The 22,772-nt window shown below is 41.4% G+C and overlaps 1 protein-coding gene across 7 annotated transcripts in view; it reads right to left on the bottom strand.

The window, feature by feature from the left end:
* tenm3 (teneurin transmembrane protein 3) overlaps positions 1-22,772 on the bottom strand; it is a 454,093-nt gene that overhangs the window by 192,863 nt on the left and 238,458 nt on the right. For all 7 annotated transcript variants that reach the window (XM_084378327.1, XM_084378328.1, XM_084378329.1 and 4 more), the window contains 2 exons: positions 12,486-12,659; positions 8,082-8,146 (listed from right to left, as the gene is read on the bottom strand). In XM_084378327.1, the coding sequence (XP_084234453.1) occupies positions 8,082-8,146; positions 12,486-12,659 (239 nt within the window). The remainder of the gene's footprint in view (positions 1-8,081; positions 8,147-12,485; positions 12,660-22,772) is intronic.

Raw genomic sequence — 22,772 nt, 5'->3', positions numbered from 1 at the left:
AAATCCCAGGAAACTCTAAACAGATGCTTTGAATGAAAAAAAAACAAAAAACATCTCTCTAACAATGCTGCGTGGAGGAGCCACAAACACGCACGCATGCACACACACGCACACGCACACACACACACACACACACACACACACACACACACACACACCAGAGCATGTCACAACAAATTTACCCACACACTCACAGACTAGCCTGAGGCAACAGATATTCAAGTCCAAGGACCATCTCAGCTCCAGTCATAATTGTTTCTGTTCATTGTGGGAATCGATGACCTTTAGAAAAAAACACCACTCTGCCTCCCTTCTGACTCTTATGTTCTATAATTATAAGTCTTTCTCTCTGGGCTTTTAAAATATATTGCTCACTCAAAATCTAACAAGGATCAAACTACAGCTGTAAATGTGAGGCCTCCATTGGGATCTAAGAGGCAAAAATTAATTTGTTTTGCTTTTTGGAAAACAGTCATATGTTAGTGCACAGAAACAATGCATATTCTACATCGTATTCTTGTCAGAATATTAAAGCCTCTGAAGGAGTGCTTTCATGCGACATGCCTGTAGTGAGGCCACGCAGGTTGAAGAGGTTAATGACTTCAGCGACACAGTTATAAAATAAGTGTGAATCAATACACATTCAAGTCTATCACAAAAGTAGTATCTGCAGCACAACAATCAAAAGTGATTACAATTGAATTAAGTAAATAAATGATAATATTAATGATTTTTATAGTAGTGACTTTTTATATTATTTCTTTTAATATAAGTAGCACAATACAGATGCAGTGTATTCAGTGGCTTAAAAGGACCCTTTTATCTGTAATTACACATGCCAAATATTCACATTCTATTTATATAATGTAGACTTCCATTGACCCACAGTTACCATTCTACCCTGGGCGGATTCCCCTTAGTTATACAAAGTCTGTTCAAAAGTTCATTATGGAGATGCATGCATGCTGTAAAAGCAGAATGTTTAAATGTTGGATGTTATGAAATTGTATTTTTCATGATTAATGACAGAAAAACAAAAAGCAAAAACGAAATATGCTAGATAATGTATGATCTCCTTTATGTTAGTATAACGTATTTCACCAATGGCATTATAAAGTTTATCTAAAACTAAATAAACCTGACAATGTTCTCTCTGACTTATTTCCCTGCAAAGAATTCCCCCTTTCAGCACCCTGGACCTGCTCAGTCCTGCTGTGCACCCAGCATTCCTATGGTTCCTAAGGTCCAATAATTATTCAATTTTATTGTCCTTACATGAAAAGACTTGGAAAAATGATCTTGAGATAATTTCCTTGGTTCTGTTGAAACTCTGATGGTACAACATGCAAACAACTCATCATAGCTTATACTTAAATTAAAACCATGTGTGGAAAGTGGATTACGACTTATCCAACAATTTGCCCAAGTTATTATCCTACATTTGAGGAACTAACATCACTGCTACCAAGCCTGGATAAGTCCTGAAAAGTGTCTCCATGTTTGTTGAGAAGGCACAAGCATCACAACACACTAATGGTAAGGAATGGCAGACATGAAAATTCCAAACATAACAGACATGTCAAAGCAACTCGCATAGAACAGAAGCTCTCACCTGGAGAAATAAGGACATTAACAACACAGCACATCCAGACATACAAGAAAAGTGGTTGAAAAACTTTTCCAACAGAGAGCTCACCCAACTGCAGAAGGATATCCTTGCAAAGGGACTGAACTTTTCAGTAACTCCAGAACAGATACCGCAATACATCTCATCACAGCAACAGAGTCAGCCATCAGAAACAACAAGTTGGCAGATACAGAGGCAGAACAGCTGTGGTTGAAGGTATCAGATGCTCTTGCTAATGCAAAAGCACCCTCCTCTAACCTCACTACTGAGGAAAAGAAGGCCCTGGCATCACTCATAAGAGACTAGAACATCACCATCTTGATGGCAGACAAAGGTAGATGCACTGTAATGCTAAACACAGCAGACTACCACACCAAAGTCACTGATCTGCTTAGTGATACTAACACCAATGCGACACTGAGGCAAGATCCTACCAGTAGCTGCAAAAAGGTTATAGAATATCTGTTAAAAACTGGAAAAAAGACAAAGTCATTGACAGGCCAATATATAACCGACTAACCTGGGAAGGCCATCTCATGCATCTATGGACTCCCCAGGATATACAAGGAAGGAGCAGTTACCTATAACATATCCAAGCAGTATCCTAGCTCATTTGGTCGGTAATACTCACAGGATTTCACCAACAAGGTGAGACTGGATTCAGACAAAACACTGGTTTCTAATGATTTCATATCACTTTGGACATGCATTCCCACTAATGAAGCAGTAGAGATGGCAAAGAAATGTTACACGGAAGGTGAAAAGTTATTCCAGGCCAGTATCCCGAGAAATTAAATGCATATTGGATGATTCCGCACCTCACGATTTATGTCCTTTGGCAATGTTAAATGCCAATGCAGGAAATATGGTGTCTTTATGTAGGGAAGCTTAAACTAAGGCGGTGGAGCTCAGCGGCACATCTGACACTTAACTATACCCAAAGTGTTTCATTGCCTAACCCAAACTGTACCTTAACCAGAGGTTATTTGCCAGAACCAGGATCTTTTCCTTATCCCTAAACTTAACCCATATGGGTCAAATTGACCTACACTGTCAAATAAATCAATTTAATTAGTCAAATTTTATTATAGTTTGCCAGAGAGAGAGAGACAATTCCAGCGTCCAGGGTTCATCCTCTGGGCATCATCAATGTCTGTACAAAACTGGGAACCTATCTATGAGTTATAGTAGTGAGACATTTCAGTTCTTAGCGGTGGATTGACTAACAAACAAACTTAAATAACCATAGTGCAGAGCTGCCAGCATGGCAAACAATTGTTGCAAGCTGTACTTTATATGTACATTTCAGATTCCTGCCATTTGAAGCTTTTCTTCAGTCTTAAGCAAAATCTCTGGCAGCTTTGTAAAATGTGGGACAGCTCATTTTTATCCTGACTGTACGTCTATTTGTATACATGATAGCATCTCACAGCATCAAACTGACCTGCGAAAATGTTTTTTTCTACAGCACAGCAGTGTGTCCGCATTTTACACCTAGTGACCAGGGTCTGAAATTAGCACTGACCAACCGCCGAATGCATAATATCATACATCACCTGAGCACACTACGCGAGGGTGGCCTGAAACATGTGGCATTGCATCTAGCCTATTCAAACATTTCCTGTATTATGATACTGTCTGTGTGCATAGGTGAGATGATGTTGGAAGGCACAGCTATAGCAAAGAATGTCCACTTCCTATCCAGTAAAACTACCACAGACCATAGAATAGCCAAAGCTGTGCCTTTAATGTATATTTGTGTAAATCAGATTTGTTGAACCTGAAATGCTCACTTACCATGACTTAACACGTTTTGAGAAACTATGACCAAATTGTAGTTGACATAGTGAAATCAAGAACCACTTCTATCAAGGACAAATCTAAATTAATTATGTATACAGTATATAATCATCTGACCTGACATTCAACTCCTATCTCTGCCTTTGAGCTATTTGTTTTGGACATACATACACATACAGAAATCACACTGATGGAAATACTCAGATGATTTGGTTTAAAGGGAAGTGTGAGTGAAGCTCAGTAAGTCACAGAAGGAGGTTTAGTGTGTAAACATGTGTTTTTGTTAACAATCTTGCCTTGCACATAAACTTAGTGAGCAGAAAAAACAGCAACTTGTTCTTGTACAACCTGTTCTCTTGTACGCTTGTAATCTGATCACTTAAGACAGATGTTAATACCAGTTCTGAACAGGTCCTAAGTTCCAACGGATCTCCTCCCCACTCCTGAGTCTCGGCAGTTTGTGTTCAGTAACTGTCCAAAGACTGACAGAGCAACATATGTGTGTATGTGCATCACTTTGTACATGTTGTCAGTGTGGGTGTTAATATGGTCCTGTGTGCTCTTGTTCATCTCAATGTGAATGTGTGTGTGTGTGTGTGTGTGTGTGTGTGTGTGTGTGTGTGTGCACGCTCATCCTTGTGTGAGACCAATTCACGAGAGTGTGTGTGTGTGTGTGTGTGTGTCATGATTGTAAGTGAATCATTAAATCCCAGGAAACTCTAAACAGATGCTTTGAATGAAAAAAAAACAAAAAACATCTCTCTAACAATGCTGCGTGGAGGAGCCACAAACACGCACGCATGCACACACACGCACACGCACACACACACACACACACACACACACACACACACACACACACACACACCAGAGCATGTCACAACAAATTTACCCACACACTCACAGACTAGCCTGAGGCAACAGATATTCAAGTCCAAGGACCATCTCAGCTCCAGTCATAATTGTTTCTGTTCATTGTGGGAATCGATGACCTTTAGAAAAAAACACCACTCTGCCTCCCTTCTGACTCTTATGTTCTATAATTATAAGTCTTTCTCTCTGGGCTTTTAAAATATATTGCTCACTCAAAATCTAACAAGGATCAAACTACAGCTGTAAATGTGAGGCCTCCATTGGGATCTAAGAGGCAAAAATTAATTTGTTTTGCTTTTTGGAAAACAGTCATATGTTAGTGCACAGAAACAATGCATATTCTACATCGTATTCTTGTCAGAATATTAAAGCCTCTGAAGGAGTGCTTTCATGCGACATGCCTGTAGTGAGGCCACGCAGGTTGAAGAGGTTAATGACTTCAGCGACACAGTTATAAAATAAGTGTGAATCAATACACATTCAAGTCTATCACAAAAGTAGTATCTGCAGCACAACAATCAAAAGTGATTACAATTGAATTAAGTAAATAAATGATAATATTAATGATTTTTATAGTAGTGACTTTTTATATTATTTCTTTTAATATAAGTAGCACAATACAGATGCAGTGTATTCAGTGGCTTAAAAGGACCCTTTTATCTGTAATTACACATGCCAAATATTCACATTCTATTTATATAATGTAGACTTCCATTGACCCACAGTTACCATTCTACCCTGGGCGGATTCCCCTTAGTTATACAAAGTCTGTTCAAAAGTTCATTATGGAGATGCATGCATGCTGTAAAAGCAGAATGTTTAAATGTTGGATGTTATGAAATTGTATTTTTCATGATTAATGACAGAAAAACAAAAAGCAAAAACGAAATATGCTAGATAATGTATGATCTTCTTTATGTTAGTATAACGTATTTCACCAATGGCATTATAAAGTTTATCTAAAACTAAATAAACCTGACAATGTTCTCTCTGACTTATTTCCCTGCAAAGAATTCCCCCTTTCAGCACCCTGGACCTGCTCAGTCCTGCTGTGCACCCAGCATTCCTATGGTTCCTAAGGTCCAATAATTATTCAATTTTATTGTCCTTACATGAAAAGACTTGGAAAAATGATCTTGAGATAATTTCCTTGGTTCTGTTGAAACTCTGATGGTACAACATGCAAACAACTCATCATAGCTTATACTTAAATTAAAACCATGTGTGGAAAGTGGATTACGACTTATCCAACAATTTGCCCAAGTTATTATCCTACATTTGAGGAACTAACATCACTGCTACCAAGCCTGGATAAGTCCTGAAAAGTGTCTCCATGTTTGTTGAGAAGGCACAAGCATCACAACACACTAATGGTAAGGAATGGCAGACATGAAAATTCCAAACATAACAGACATGTCAAAGCAACTCGCATAGAACAGAAGCTCTCACCTGGAGAAATAAGGACATTAACAACACAGCACATCCAGACATACAAGAAAAGTGGTTGAAAAACTTTTCCAACAGAGAGCTCACCCAACTGCAGAAGGATATCCTTGCAAAGGGACTGAACTTTTCAGTAACTCCAGAACAGATACCGCAATACATCTCATCACAGCAACAGAGTCAGCCATCAGAAACAACAAGTTGGCAGATACAGAGGCAGAACAGCTGTGGTTGAAGGTATCAGATGCTCTTGCTAATGCAAAAGCACCCTCCTCTAACCTCACTACTGAGGAAAAGAAGGCCCTGGCATCACTCATAAGAGACTAGAACATCACCATCTTGATGGCAGACAAAGGTAGATGCACTGTAATGCTAAACACAGCAGACTACCACACCAAAGTCACTGATCTGCTTAGTGATACTAACACCAATGCGACACTGAGGCAAGATCCTACCAGTAGCTGCAAAAAGGTTATAGAATATCTGTTAAAAACTGGAAAAAAGACAAAGTCATTGACAGGCCAATATATAACCGACTAACCTGGGAAGGCCATCTCATGCATCTATGGACTCCCCAGGATATACAAGGAAGGAGCAGTTACCTATAACATATCCAAGCAGTATCCTAGCTCATTTGGTCGGTAATACTCACAGGATTTCACCAACAAGGTGAGACTGGATTCAGACAAAACACTGGTTTCTAATGATTTCATATCACTTTGGACATGCATTCCCACTAATGAAGCAGTAGAGATGGCAAAGAAATGCCTGCTACAGGACAACACTCTGTCCAGCAGAATCAATTTCACCACAGACCAAATTTCTACCTCCAGTACGGTGAAGGTTTCTACAGACAGAAGCACGGCTGTGCAATGGGCTCATCGGTGTCCCCAATTGTGGCCAACCTCTACATGAAAGAAGTTGAGTAGAGCCTTGATGACCTTCAGAGGAACTGCTCCTAGCCACTGGGTCAGGTATGTGGACGACACCTGGGTCAAAATTAGAACAAGGGAAGAGGAAGCCTTCACAGAACATATAAATGCTGTGGACAATAATGTCAAGTTCACACAGGAAGATGTTGGAGAAGACAGCCTGCCCTTCTTAGACTGTGCAGTACACGTAGAAGAAGATCTGTGTACTGGGAAATGTAAGATAGAAGCCTCAACATTGAGGTGTACAGAAAACCTACACACAAAGATCCATTCTTGCTGTTCGACTCTCATCACCCACTGGAGCACAAGCTTAGGGTCATCAGAACCCTAAACCATCGGGCTGAGACTGTGCCCACAAAGACAGAGGAGAAGGAGAAGGAACAGAAGCACATCAGGGGAGCACTTAAAACCTGTGGCTACCCAACTGGACATTTGTCAAACCTCTAAAATATCCAGAGCAGACAGAGAGGAAGAGATAAAAAAAAAAAGTAAAAACATGGTCATCCCTTATGTTGCAGGAATATCTTCAATAAACATCATGTCCCAGTTCACTTCAAACCTAGCAACACGCTGAGGCAGAAACTTGTCCATCCTAAGGACAAAATACCCAGGCATAAACAGAGTAATGTAGTTGATGCTGTTCAATGCAGCCAGGACTGAACAGATTTGTACACTGAGGAGACAAAACAACCTCTCCATAAACAAATGGCACAACACAGGAGGGCCAACTCCTCAGGTCAAGACTTTGTTGTCCACTTACATCTGAAGGAGACAAATCATTCCTTTGAGGACAACATCAGGAAAACATCTTGGCCAGAGAAGAAAGAGGAGTAAAGGATCTATGTCAAACTGGAAAGACCGTCTTTGAACAGAGGAGGTGGCCTATGACACTACCTATCACCCACCTATAATGCAGTACTGAGTCCCCTCCCCAGCCAGTTGGGTCAACAACCCACAAGTGGCCCTAACAACTCTGAAACTCAGAGCTCACACGTGTCCTTAACGACTCTAAGGACACTCCCACACAGAGTTTAAAAGCCTGCCACTCCCTACCAGTTAGTTAGAGCTGAAGAAGCCTCTTACCATGACCTGGATGACTGAGAACCTTCATCAACATTATCCTACATATTACCCTTAGCACATACAGGAAAATACAGGCCTTGAGAAAAGGAAACCCTGGCAGTTTAGTTATCTGATGGTCAAAGAGGGAAAGAGACTGGAAGAGAGATGAGGGGGGATTAAAACAAACAAATCAGGGGAAAGCAAAAATAAAAGTCTGTGTGCATGGGACAAACTAGCCCTTTAGACTTATATGTGTGCATAAAGTCACAGCACTGAATTTGAATTTGTGTGTTTGTGTGTGTGTGTGAGAGAGAGAGAGGGAGAGAGAGAGAGGGAGGTCTTACCTATGCAGTAACAGAGCAGGACAGAGAGCAGTACAGACAGTCCGACTGCACTGAGGGCTGTACACCTGAGAACAAACAGAACAAAAAGATTATTGTTGTTGCGGTTGCCTTCTTCAGTACTGACTCTACAAAACCTTCACAATTCAAAGAAACATCTTCTGGACTGATTATTATATCTTTGCAATTGTGCCATTTTCGATGTATGATTCACTGCCACAGTACAGTCTATTTGATTATAGACCGTAAAGTCTACATGAGGGCTCTATTAATTCTTTAATTAATCATTTCATCATCAAGTCGTCTTGTGCAAAATGAGGCAAACATTTTAAAGTCTAATTAAATGCCATGTTCTGATCATTCTCAACTGTTACCTGTCACCTACAGGTTACCTACAGGATTAGGGTTAGGGTTGGGCATATGAAATTTTCCTTGAGCCCAACAAACTCTGAGTGCCTGTATATTGCCGCAGGTGTTTGTGCACTGCATGCTGGGGGATGGGGAGGTCCCAACTCTCCAGACTAATGATGAGACTACTTATTCTTTAAAGTTACCCGATTTGTTTCGTTAGGACCTTCATTAGGAAGACAGAGAAGGCGACCAAGCAGTGGACCAACGACAGCATTGCAACTCTGCAGGGATGCTTCGAATCCACAGACTGGGATAACCTCTTGCCCCCTCCAGCAACATCAGTGAGCAAGTGGACACGGTGTCTTCATACATCTCCTTTTGTGTGGATAACATCATTCCCACCAAAAAAGTAACGATCTTCCCAAACAATAAACCCTGGATTACCAAAGAACTCAAAGTAATTTTCAATAAAAAGAAAATAATATTCTTCACTGGCACCGAGTCTGAAAAAAAGGAGGTAAACAGAGAGGTAAAGCGTGCCATAAAAAATGCCAAGCTGAAGTATAAGAACAAAGTGGAGGAAAATTTTACACAAGGGAGCCTCCGCTCAGCTTGACAGGGGATTAAGAACATGGCCGCTGTGAAGACTGATCCCTCCACCCACAGGACAATCCAGGTGGCCGGTAGCAGCCCAGCATCCCTCCCCAACAACCTCAACTCCTTTTTTTCAAGATTCGAGACAGACAACCCCACCCGGCTAGAAGCAATCATCTCTTCCCTCAAGCCTGAAGCAGCTGAATTCTCCTTCAACAAAGAGGAGGTGGTGAGAGCCCTCAGGAGGGCCAAAGAGAACACAGCACCGGGCCCAGTCAGCACAATCCACGGGAGGAATGTAGAGCTTGTGGAGGAGTTCAATCTGGGCACAATTTTTGACAGTACATTTAAATTTGCCTCCAACACTGAGGAGATCCTCAGGAGATGCCAGCATTGGCAGTATCTCCTGAGGAAGCTTAACACTTTTGGGGTGAATAAGAACATTCTACGGACATTTTATTACTCCTTCATAGAGAGTGTCATCACTTTCTCCATCACTTGCTGGTTCCACTCCATAAGCCTGCAAAACAGTCAAAGTCTGCTCTAAAATCATTGGACTGCCAGTCAGAGCACTTTCCAACGTGTGCAAGCAGCAAACACTGAGGACAGCGCGCAGGATCCTTCAGGACCCCTCCTACGCTCTGTTCCCAGCATTTGAGTGGCTCCCCTCGGGACGCCGGCTCCACTGCCCGGACTGCAGAACACTGAGGAGGAGAGCAAACTTTGTTCGCAAGGCTGTTGGGCTGTTCAGCTCCTAACAGCCCCCCCACACTGGACAATACCGAAACAGACAATCAGTAACCTGTTGATGGTCACTGCATTTCCCACTTCTCCTCCCTCTCTATTGCATTTTTCACATTTGCACTAACTTGTTGCTGCCTCTTAATGCACAACCGAACCTGCCTCAATGCAACTTTGCACCTCATGCAAATACTGTAAATATCTTTTTAGTTTATTTTATTCTATCCGACTTGTTTTGTGTGTGTAACTAACATGCTGACTTGTTTGTGTCTGTGTACAACTACTCCATGTGCTTTTAATTGCCCCCCGGGGACAAATAAAGTTTTTTTAATTGAATTGAATTGAATTATTCATCCAGTTACTCAGCCTGAGGCATTCACTCTAAAAGCTATATCCAGAGAACCCCGCACCTCAACCCATGATGCTCCCCAGCAACATGGCAAAGCTATTTGTGGTTGCATTTTATGGTCAGAGTCATGGTCAGCAGCAACTTTCTCATTGGGCTAAATTTGCAACCATAATATTGCATGTCACAAAATTAACCAGCCAACATTTTGGACATTATTATTATCAGCCATATTTTTTTGTTTTGTTTTACAGATCCTTTTAAAATAAAATACAGTGATAGGCAAAGCATACGATTACAATAGTCATCTACTGTCTTGGTGCAGTACAAATTACTTTTTACACCATCTTCAAAGTTTCAAGTCCATTTGATGTCACTCACATCAAAATTATCTGGGTTCTCCTGTCAGCAAGCTAGCCAAGGCTCATAACTTCTCAAAATGACTGCTGGTTGGGTACTGGCAGCTGCCTGTATGGCTTCACTTACTACCAAGATTAAGTGGACTGTTGAATGTGAATAAAACCATTAAAATATGCTGTCTTTGGTGTCACATGTCCATATAACCTGTACATACAACACAAGCCCATATCACACAGAGACTCCGCATTATCTCCGCAGCGGAGGTTTGCCAATTCTCCGCCTTTGTTTGTTCACACAGAACCAAGCAGCTCCGGCGTAAAGCCGCACCAGTGTGTCAATTCATACAGCACTCCGGAGCTGCAGATCCAAAAGAGGCGTGATGGTACACATCATGATGTTGACGTCTGTGTGTTTTTTTCAACGTGTTTCCCCCGGTGTCCACCTGTTAATCTAAACATGAACCCACTGACTGTTCATAATCATATGGATGCTGTTAGGATGTGTTGTGGTTGAGATCCTGACCCACCATGCATCCTGGAAAGTGACAAAGTTACAGAGAGGCAGAGAGAGCGAAAAGCTCAGCTCTGAAGTTTTGTTTTGTGCATGTCATATGAGCTATGTTGGTATGTAGTTTAATGCTTTCTGGTGTCTTAATATTTTGGGAAATGATTACTGTACGCCCAACACCTGGGGGATGCGTGTGCAGGTGGCACACTGTTCACACTAGTGGATCGGAGTGGATGAGATCAATCGATAGACAGACAGACAGACAGGATATGTCACTTAGTTCAGTTTCATAGCCTTCTTGCTTGTCATGGCTGTAGAGAGAACCTTTGATTTGCCCCACATTGTAGCAATACACTGACAGGACTGACAGGAGGGAAACGTCAGGGAAGTGAATGAGACAGAAAGAGAGTAGGCTGCAAACCATAAACAGCCATTTCCATGCACCTCTCCCTGCTGATTTTGAGTGATTATTACCACCAAGGAGGTTATGTTTTCACCTGTGTCCATGGGTGGGTTGGCTGGTTTTTCAGTAGGATTACACAAAAACTACTGAACTGATTTCCATGAAACTTGGATGGAGGACAGGTCTCAGCCATAGGCAATTTTGGGCAGCCCTAAAAAATAATAATCATTACTATTATTATATTCATTACAATTACATTCCCTGCCCCCCTGAAAGAAACAAGACAATTCATTTATGTTATTAACCTCATTAATGTGCACTCCTTTCAGCTCAGAGTGAGCATTTACTGCATGTTGCTGTCATTTACTGACACTGTGGAGGTAGGTCTGGCTGTGTGAGCCTCCTCTCATACACACAGAGCAGAGCAGACTGGAGCCGTGGAGAGACAGATGAAGTGAAGACAACTTGAGTTGACAACAACTATGTTATGTCTTATTACTTCAGGCTCTGTCTTGTGCTTTTTTTAAGATGCGACATGAATTTGGAAGCAGTAAAGATGTTGACTATGCTTAAGCAATGAGAAAGCAGACGGGTGGTCAGGAATACATAGTTTAATCTCAAGTTACTGTTACTGTTTTAATCACATTCACTGCAGTCCACAATGATTTCACGTGAATAAGCAGTGTATTACACTGTTAGCAAATGTGGAACTTCCTCTTACATTTAATTACGTCAAAAATACATCAGATTACATCTAGCTGCAGTGCGAGGGAGAAATTAGGACTGACTGATGAAAAGAGAGAGCAGGAGCAGGAGGAACATGATGAGTAGATAGATAGTGAAAACTGTTACAATGGCAAAACAGTAACTATTAAGCTGGCGGGAAAAAACATTTCATTGATAGAAATCCAAATGTAGTTTTACCAGCTATGACCCAGGCGTTGTCCAATGTGCTCCAAAACAGTGGATTTTTCATACATTTGATTATTTCTCTACCCCTAACCCAACCTAACAGCACGCTCTCTGTGACCTCCAGATTTACAAATTAAGCAATGAAGATATGAATAAGGTCCCAAAAACTGACTGATTGCTCACTCCATCTTACCTCCATGAGCAGTACTTGGAGGATTTCTTGAACTTGAAGGCAGACCGTGACAAGGTATTCCTCGGCAATGGCCTGGTGGGTGGGGAGTACACTGATCCTGTTGCCATTGTATAGCCAGGAGTTGCTGTGGAGAAGAGGGGGGTGGTGCCTGTACCTGTCTTAAAGAGGAAGTGTCTGGAGGGCAAGAGAAGGAGAGAAGATAGACAGAGGAAGTCATTGTGGTATATATGGGACATTGGCTTTACATACACAAAAAATTAAGAGTACACAACTGTAACACACTGTCGTCCGCCGGTAGCAGTGTCAGGTAACTGTGTGAATCCTGATTACTGCCATAACTTTAAGTGCCGGATACTACACACCATGATTCAAATGCACCAAAGGTTTTGGAATCTGTCCAGTAGATTACCTCAGCTGGCAGCTGTGACACGGTTGCAACGGCTGCAACGTAATCCTTTGGGGCAACTGCAGCTGTCAAAGTTATGTCCACTAAAAGTGTTTGTGTGTTTGTTTGTGTGTGTGTGTGTCTGGCAGGATTACAGACGGACAGAACTTTGTGTTAAATAATATGATCCATTTTGTGACCACAGCCACAAGTGTTGTTTGAGGAGAAGTCTTACTCTGAGGTGAGTTGTAGGCAGATGACAGTGGAAAGCGTTGACAGAAAGGTCTGTCTCTGTAAGAATCGTTTCTATAAAAACCTTAGAATAACAACCCCGGCCTGTCCGTGGAAAAAAAAGGCACTCTTAAGCCACAGCATGAGACTCGATATACAGCAGCGTTTTGTTTTTGTGTAGACCATAATGGCTGTGACTTGATCTCATCCGACTGTTTGCCAGTAGGAGTCACAATATGTTCTTATACTTGTGAACTGATGTGGTGTGCATAGTGGGCTAAAAAAGCTTATTTATGTTCATTGACTTGATTAATGAAGCATTTGACGAGAATTCTACATCTGTTGACTCAAGTATAACCACCTTCTGCCACAAGTGCTGAACCAATTCATTATCATTGATTCAACCAGAATTAAATCTTTACAAAGTTATCTTTAAAAAGTAACATACTACTGCAAGGTTAACGGTATTTGTCAGGAATGTCTGAGATTTTACAGATTAGTATTAGTATATTAGGATCATTGCTTTAAGCACATATTAGAAGGCCAGTTTCCAGTTGCTGACAAGACAGTGATTGAAGTGACTGCGAGCTATTTCTTGACTCATCAAGTTTACATTGGGAAGGGAAATAGAGATGATAATTCAAACAATTATTTGAAAATTTGGGCTCTACTGGAAGTCGGTCCAGAAATATTGAATGGATTTTGTTTTTAGAAAAGCATACCAGCTATCTCTCACTAAAAGTTAACTTAAATTAACTATGGCTTCACCAAAACAAGAAACAAACACTGTTCTCTATTAAGTCGAGCCATCAGCATGTTATCTCTCCATCCAACATATATTATATGTCAGGGCAGGGACTGACCCCCATGAGGATACTCAACAGGCTGGCCACAATGGCTGCGTGAGCAGCGCATATGCGTGATGTTATGTCATGCTTTTCGTTTCAGCATCCGTGTTAACAGGTTAGAGCAGACACACTGCCAGAGTGAGTCGCGCTTCTTACGCACTCCTGTGTCAAGCGAGGCTGCTGCGGCACTCTATCTAGAAATTCGCAATCAGCAACACACCTGTGGTTCTCAAAAATAGACCTGAAAAAGACAAGTCATATGGACATCATAGCAGCGGTTTCACTACAGTTTTAATGTCTGTATGTGTAGAATATGTCACAGACATGAAGAGAATACACACAACAGGTAAGGGGCAGGTTTTTTCCCATGCACTTTCTTTTTCTCTTTCCCCCTCCTACTCGCTCTTTCAGCGGGGTAAAGGAAAATCACGTCATCATATCGATAATTATCAAAGTCAAACTCCATCTAAACAGAGTGCAGGGAGGGGCTGTGCTGCAGCAGCAACGCTGCCTGTGTGGACACATGTGAGTGAGCAGCAGCAGCTCCGCAACACAGCCGCCACACAGTAAACAGGCATTCAGTGTGTCCAGCCTGTAAGACACATCACCTGTGGTGGCAAGGCACCGATAAGCAATATGTGGTTATGTATGCACCACAAATGTGGACATTTCAAGCAGTTACCTTGCGTGACCTTCGAGCAGTTAAGCATACTGTATGTTTGTCTTATCATTTGAGTTGTGCAGTAGTGTGTGTGTGTTTGACATCAGCATTGTCCTGTTAGGACCTTGTGCCATGGACCTGACTCTACCATTTGACAGGGCCAGCTAAGCCTTGGTGACGTGTTGCTCCTAGGCCATGGGTGTGTACATAGTGTATATTGTAAGTAGTTCCTTTATTTGAGCATATTGGTGAGCATCTTATCATCTCACCCGTACATATGGAATATATCGCCACAATCGAGAAGAGGTGGTAATATGTGTAACCAAGGTCTCTCCAGCCAAAAGCCATGAAATGTGTTCCAATTAGTGTTAAACAGAGAGGTCAGGAATGCACAGCGCTTAGATAACCATGTATTGCTACTTGCACACTGGATGCGTCTGCAGCGCTGCTGCCTGGCGTTAAATCTCACTTTTCATATTGACGTCCATGTTAACAGGTTAGACTGTTCACACAAGATGCCTGAGACTTGCTTCTCACGTGCGTGTCAAGTGCTGTTGCATCGCGTCATCTAGGAGATTTGGAATCTCGCCAATACTGCCGTGACACACGCGTGGTTCTCTGCAAAAATAAACCTGAAAATGACATGTAGACTGTCATATGAACATCATAGCAGCATTTCACTACAGTTTTAATGTCTGTATGTGTAGAATATGTCACAGACATGAAGAGAATACACACAACAGGTGAGGGGCAGTGTCTTTCCTGTGCACTCTATCTTTCTCTTTCACTTTCTCGCTCTTTCAGGGGGTAAAGGAACATCATGTCATCATATTTATCGATAATAATCAAAGTCAAACTCCATGTCAACAGACAGAGGAAGCAGGAGCTAAGCTGCAGCAGCATGGCAGCTGCCACGCAGTACACAAGCATGCAGTGTGGACAGCCAACCAAGGTACAATGGACTACAAGACATGTATATGGCTGCCCACATAGCCAACAAGACCGTCTGTGGAAAGATTTGCAAGAGAAAATCACTGGCACATACATGTGTTGCTGCAGTAATTACCAAGGTCACTATGTTTAATTAATGACGGAACTCCAGCTAACGAGCATCTGTAATTACAATCAAACTGCTCTCTAACAAGGCAGTGTGATTAACAATTAGAGCCTATTATAACAAGGGCCCTTCAATTAATACCTGCCTTTAGACTAGATGTGAAGAAAGAGATAGAAGAACAAGACACAAATGAGTGCAGGAGTTAAAGATGAGAGGGGGCTGAATAAATAGAAAGAGACGGGTGACAGAACTACAGAGAGAAAGACACTGCACCCATATGTCTACTTTATATGGGCTACATCTGAAGTATGAAACTCCTGTTTCCTCACTATGTTATCTATGATAATGTAGTCACGGGTCACCTCTCGTCTGTGCACTGTCTCACTCCTTCTTGCTCTCCTTGGGGTAGAGGGGGGCAGATCGGGTCTTGCGGGTAGACTAAAAAACCTGTTGCTCAGCAACAATAACCATGTATTTATTAAGTGGATCAGCTGATTGATTGCAGAATGTTTTATTTTTGTTATGATTTTTTATTGCTACGGTTGCCACAGCAAAATGTTACCAGTGTCAACACTGCTCTGGTGTTTGACATCATACGTAACCAATGATGAGTAAATGATGATTTAAAATACAAATCTCTGAAACGGAACTGAAATTGAAATTGGGTTTTTAATTTAGAAGCACTTCTTGCTTTCCCTTTGAGGCCAAAGGGAGACTCATTATAGTCCATCACTGTCTGTCCTACCCGCATAACTGCATCATTCAAAACAGTAGGGGGAGTTATTGTCTCTACTTATTGTCCCTAAAGTCCAAGCTGACTAGGAAAAGGGCATTTAAGTATACTGCTCTGTCTCCTTGGAATCAGTTACAAAATTGCCTGAATCTTTGCGAGCTGGTCTCACTGGATGCATTTAAAGTGATTTGAAATGACTAAGAAGCAAGGACATCTGGCTGTAGATGATTTTAATGAAGATGAATGTTTTCAATATTTTATGAATCATTAATGTGTTCTTTGTCTTTTATTTAATTGTTATACAATATGTAGCCTATGTTTTATGTCTGGAGCTGTTTAACTTTGCTGTTGTCTGTCTTGGCGAAGAGATTTTTATCAAACTGTAGCACCGCCACGTAGAGCCAAGTACAGCACAAATAGGGTGCACATTATTTGGGCATGTTATCATACAGAAAATGACAGATGTGACCCCTTTGTATTGATTTGCCATCCTGTATATGTGAATAGCCCGGTAGAGATGTCTTCGTATATCTGCAAACCTTTGTTGACTTTTTTTTTTTTTTTTTGTGCATGTGTGAAAGTGATTGACTGCAGGCCAGCTGCTGGTCAGATGACTTTGCGATCACCTGGTCCCGCACCTGGCCAGATTGTGATTAAAAAGGATGTGGAAGCGTCGTGGCGGGGCTAACAGCGCCAGGTTATGCTTGGTGAGTTTACGGGAGTTCCGAGCTGCTTCTACGGCTAAAGTGCTCTTGGTAGCAGAAAGCAGTTGTCATCAAAGAGGGGGAATTAAGCATGGACAGTAGGGGTGGGCAGACAAGGTGAGAATTGGTATCAGATTGATACTAGCGTGATGAGATCGATATTTTTGTTGTTGTTCTTTTCACTAGGTTTTTCGTTTCCTCAGCCCATTGACACGTCATGAGGAGGACTGGTTATGGACAGTAAGAACTGAGCCTGTGTGTGTGTTTGTGTGTGTGAAGGTGTATGTGTGTAAACAAAACAGGAAAGATGTAGGTTTTTTGTTTTTGGATGAATTGTTGACATAAATCTGGTAACACGAAACTATCAGTGCTTTTTTCTTGATTTTACATCTGCAAGCAACACTAAAGGATAATCAGAAGACCCTGTGAAAATTTGGTAATAGTCTTTTTTCAAATAACTGATTGTTACAAGACATAACTTGTTAAATAAAGGTTCAATAAAATAATTTTTGTGGATTTGCGCATGCATATTAGATTTTCGAACTGTACAAAATGATAACAATTTTGTGGCTTTATTGCAGACAGAGGCACAGATAGCATCTGTGTCAGCCCTCAGGAAAGCTAGTTATCAGGAGCAAGCTGTGGAAAAAGGAGCATATTATACTGTATTAACAACCATTCTCTCGTTTTACTTGTGTAACCCTGAGACAAATTATGAATCATGAATGTTTAATGGCGCACTCTGTAGTTTTCTTGAAGAAAAGTTAATGAAAAGAGAAATATCTTCATTGGCTAATTTTTTTTCTTTTTTTCTGCCTAAACAAACTTCATGACTCAACAAACTGAATAAACAACCTGACCTTAAAGGACAACACAATTTCATACTGTTTTACTTTGTTTATATGTGGCGGACCCTGCCACCTTTCTAGCTTCAAACAGTGTTCTGGGACCTTATTTTCCTCTGAGAACAGCTTGTTTATTCACTATGGAAGAATACCTCATTAATATTGTAAATATTAAAAATCCTAGGTTGGAATTTCAACTCCAGAACTACACAGTGCCCCTTTTTAAATAACGAAAATTTTGAGAAAATTGTGAATCTTTAGATTGATCAGTAGACACAACTCTCATGTACATTTCTTTTTGGCTTGGTGAGATGCCGTCTACTCTGTCCACCCTCACTGAACCTTCCTGCACCCTGGTTTAAGTCTGTCCCTGGTTGAAAGGTCGCACATTAAAGTCTGTCAGATTCAACCCATTACCAAACAAGCTCACACATCGTGGATTAAGCTGATACCCTCGAGATATCTCTGTCTGTATTTTGCAGTATACCAGAGTTTTTAATTGAGGTGTCTGTGGAGACACCCTGAACTGGCACACCTGTAGTATGCATCTCTCATCAAAAGTCTAAAACTGAAGAGGGCTGCAGGAGCAGTTGTTGTTAAGGACTAGGCTACAGCAACGATGTAGAGCTTATGGCAGAGAAACCTAATGGCCACAAGAGGGAGACAAAAGTTCCATACTCCTGCAGGAGTTCATTGATCTGGCATTAACTCAGGTGCTCAGAGGACAGTCATAGTGTATAGTGCTTGACTACACTCAACTGCAGGTGTAAATGCACCCATGAGGTTAGCTGGATTTGTTTCAATCCACCACTGCATTGTGCTGCATTGTGATCACACTGTGTGTAAGTGTAAATGCTAAAGCTTTTACAATCAACATGCGGAAGGACTTAGGTGGGACCACATCTGACTAACTCCTTGGCTGCTGTTTGGCAGGTGTTGCCACACAAGTACTATGGAGAGGGAGAAACAAGTTTACACGAACAGAAAAGAGTAGGGAAGGTATTTTTGTGTCCTTCGTCTACACATGCGGTGTTGTCTGCTGATATTGTTTTATTTTTGGTGGAGCAGGGGCATGTGATGATTGGTGGCTTTTTTATTTTCACTTTGTAAGAATTAACTGAATAAACTACTTGAACTGGAGGAATACTTGTTTGTGCTGTGAGATGTTCTACCTTTTGTTTATGTGTGCACACATGGATACATTTTTATGCTGCCACTACAAGTGAAGTGGGAATGAAGAAATGTCATATTTTATTATGATTTCATTTGTGAGAGTGAGGTGAATTTTAATAGTTTAGTTAAGCATTTAGAAAAATAAAAAGTGTAAATAAATTTGACTGAAATATTTTGAAAAGCTTATTTTGTCAGATGATAGCTGTCACTGATATTAATGTAATTAGAAATAGAGTATTTCTCATTCTAAAAAGATTTTCCTCTTTCTTTCACTTTTTTTTTTTTTTTTTGCAACCACTTCCTGCCTTCCATCATCAATATCACTTTCCTGTCAATTACTCATGAAGTTGTGAAATGAAGATGGAGTCTGAAGCTCAACACATGGAAACACCCTGAAAAATCTTGATTATCTGAAAATCGACTGCAAATATAAAAAAAAAAAACCCACACAATATATTTATTGGAAAATGAACAAGATGTAGACATCTAGACATTTAGTTTGTAATGTTTGCAAAGCCGAGCATGATGAAATAAATCCTTGATAGATGGTTCTTTTTGTGTTCTCGTATGATTACACCAGAGGAACACAAATCACAAGGAAAAGAAACAGAACTGTTTACAGAAAATCTGTCACCAACCACAACCAAGTTACAGAACAAATTCTCTCATATTAGTCATGATTGTCCTTTGCTTATAATTAGCAGTGTCAGTTTTTGAACATGCAAGAGACTCAACTTAGAAACAGACTGAAATAAATAATAAAGGAGATGTGCAGCCTTCCCCAGCACGTTTGGATTCATTTTGCACGGAACCAGAAACATTTTGGTTGGAAATCTGCAAGCTCTATCAGTTTAGCTTTTTTGGCTGCTGAATGTGAACTGGAGACACTGCTGTGAGATTAGAGACATGAGGTTTTCATAATTCTGCAACACTGGGAGATAAGTGTACCAAGACTACACTCGACCAACACACAGCAGAGCTGCAGATAGTGGATAAACTAGACTGTATTTTGTGAGTGTTTAAATGCGAGTCAATTACTGCAGACAGCAAGGATTATCAAGTGTAAAATGACTGTATGCATAGCTCGCACTAGCATGTAACTAATCTGGTAGTCACATAATAATAATAGCTCTCAAATGCACTATTGTACAACTGGCATTTGCATTACATTAAAGGAATAGTTCACTCTAGAACGAAATTCAGTCATTATCGACTCACCCTCATGCTGATGAGAAGCCCGGTATAGTTTCTTATTCCTCAAAGTGCAGCTGGAGACCCGCGGGGGTACCCTCCTGCAGCAAAAATCCATATAGCGTAAATGGTGTCCGATACGAAAAGGTCCATAAAACTACGCTGCAATCCAAGTGTCCTGAAGTGGCGACATCCAGAGTTTAAGTGTCATTTAGTACATTTTGCTAGCCCAAAATGTCACTATACTATATTTGCCTGGAGGCACGCGAGTCTCTCTCACAGCTATTTGCACTACGGAAGCCGCGCCAGACAAGATCCTGTATTTACTTCCTGCTGTGAGCAACCGAGCGACACACAAACACAAGGGGGATCTGCCTGCACTAGTGATTTGAAACTTTGAAACTCACAACAGGATTGCTGCAGGAGGGTACCCCCGCGGGTCTCCAGCTGCACTTTGAAGAATAAGAAACTACACCGGACTATTCATCAGCGTGAGTCGATAATGACTGAATTTCGTTCTAGAGTGAACTTTTCCTTTAACTCTATTTATACTAGGCCTTTAAACATAGTTATAGGAGCAAGACAAGCCAGGCATACGCTGTGCGATTGTCGGCTCATTTTGAGCCGATTTGCCACTCGTGCAACTATTTTTTGAATTGGGCCGAATTTCGGCTCAATCGTGTGTCCTGCTTCGTGCAGTATACATGAGGTAACGAGGAGAGATTAACACCTCACTACGAGCTCCCGATCACAAATCGTGTGCTCGCAAGAAAATCAAACTTGTTTGAAATCCTGGTCGCTCCTCGTGAAGGTATCGCACAGTAGAAGCAGTGCCACGAGCCAATCTCCACACAGAATGGCACAAATTGCCAGGGCAGCGCGCTTGTTTTTATTGAGCATCTTCGGTGCTGCCTCTCCCATTTCCGGGTTCCTCTTCTTCTTCTACTTCTTTTTGACGTTGCAGTTCTGGATACAAAAGTCTGACGTGTGGTATATGGACGTATAGTGTGAGCAGTCAAGTCGCATCAGAGCATCGGGCCGTATAGTGTGAGAACATCATTCATGGGCTGCAAACTTTTGAACTCAGCGATCTAGTCGTGCAGTTTGAGATGGAGCTAAATCAAAGGATTTAAAATATCGCACAGTCTATGCCCGGCTTTAGAATTATACCCGTGTGTGCGTGTGTTAAGTCTTTAGGAAGAAAAGTGAAAAAAAAGGCTATGATATGGACATGGTAGATTTTGGAATTGGAGGTGGATAAAAAGTTAATTTCCGACCCTTAATAGAGCTGACTCTGTCACTCTGTTCACCAGTCCTGAGTTGAACAAAGTCTCTGAAAAAGAGCCATTTGTGTCCAAAAGATAGAACCATATGAAGAGACAGGTGTAGACTATGTTGCTGCCATGCATACAGTATGTTCTCTACACTAATCCCACCAAACAAGGCTGTTTGCCACGCTGCGCGAAAGTAAGGCACAATGAGCAAAGAGGTTGTGTTTGGTCTCTTAATAAACTCCCATTCCCTTTAAGGGTTGGTGCATCTGCACCTTACTCATTGCTTTTGTTAAGAGACAGGTATGTGGTCCTTGGCTAGTAGACCCTCTGCCTCCACCGTCTCCCAATCCTCCATCTCATCGACACCTTCATGACTGCATATGAGCAAATGCTCGAATATTTAACTGAGGTGGATGAGTGCAGTGGGATTCCTGTGTGTGATAGTGGTGCACGGATCACAGGCCGGAACATGCAAATGATCATGTTAATTAACAGCGGATGGGATGTGGGTGGGTCAAATAATACGTCTTTAAAGAGCAAAATAATAGTGACATTACCTGCAGCCATTCCCAAGCAGTAGAAACGAGAAGTGCGTCTCTCATAAAGAGACGCACTCTGCACAAGGCACAGCAGCTTAACTTTATTGATTATCTAAATTTCATTACACGCCGTCAGGATTGGTCAGGTTCAAATGTTAAATAATGTTCCATGTTCTTCTAAGCATCCGGTTCAGGTTCAAACAGTGAAACTGTTTGGAGTAAAGTGGCTGTTCTGATAATTCCTGAGCTCAATCACAGTTTCTAAAAGTATTTCTTTCAGAAACTAAAGATTTCATTCTGTTGCCTCTGGAGAATTTCTTCTGTCCTGTCATGTTTTTAACCACAGCTTTTAGTTGTGGTGCTTTAAACACAGCATCAGGGAGAGCAAGGACAACTACAGGAGAAAACTGGAATACAAACTGGAGAACAACAACATGTATGTATGCAGTGGGATGAGAGAGATAACTGGCATCCAGAGGAAAGGTGGAGGAGCAGCTGAGGGAAATGAACAACGAGCAAACAAGTTCAACCAGTTTTTCAACAGGTTTGACTCCAGCTCCTCCACCACAAGCAGCCCCCCTGCTGCTCCTCTGAGCAACCACTCCAGGACACAACCCACACAGCCCCCGCAGCAGACACCAGCTAT

This window comes from Pagrus pagrus (assembly GCF_965226575.1).
Source record: "Pagrus pagrus genome assembly, chromosome: 2".
Classification (NCBI taxonomy): domain Eukaryota; kingdom Metazoa; phylum Chordata; class Actinopteri; order Spariformes; family Sparidae; genus Pagrus; species Pagrus pagrus.
Note: the sequence above shows the minus strand (reverse complement) of the source record. Positions and strands in the feature narration are given on the sequence as shown.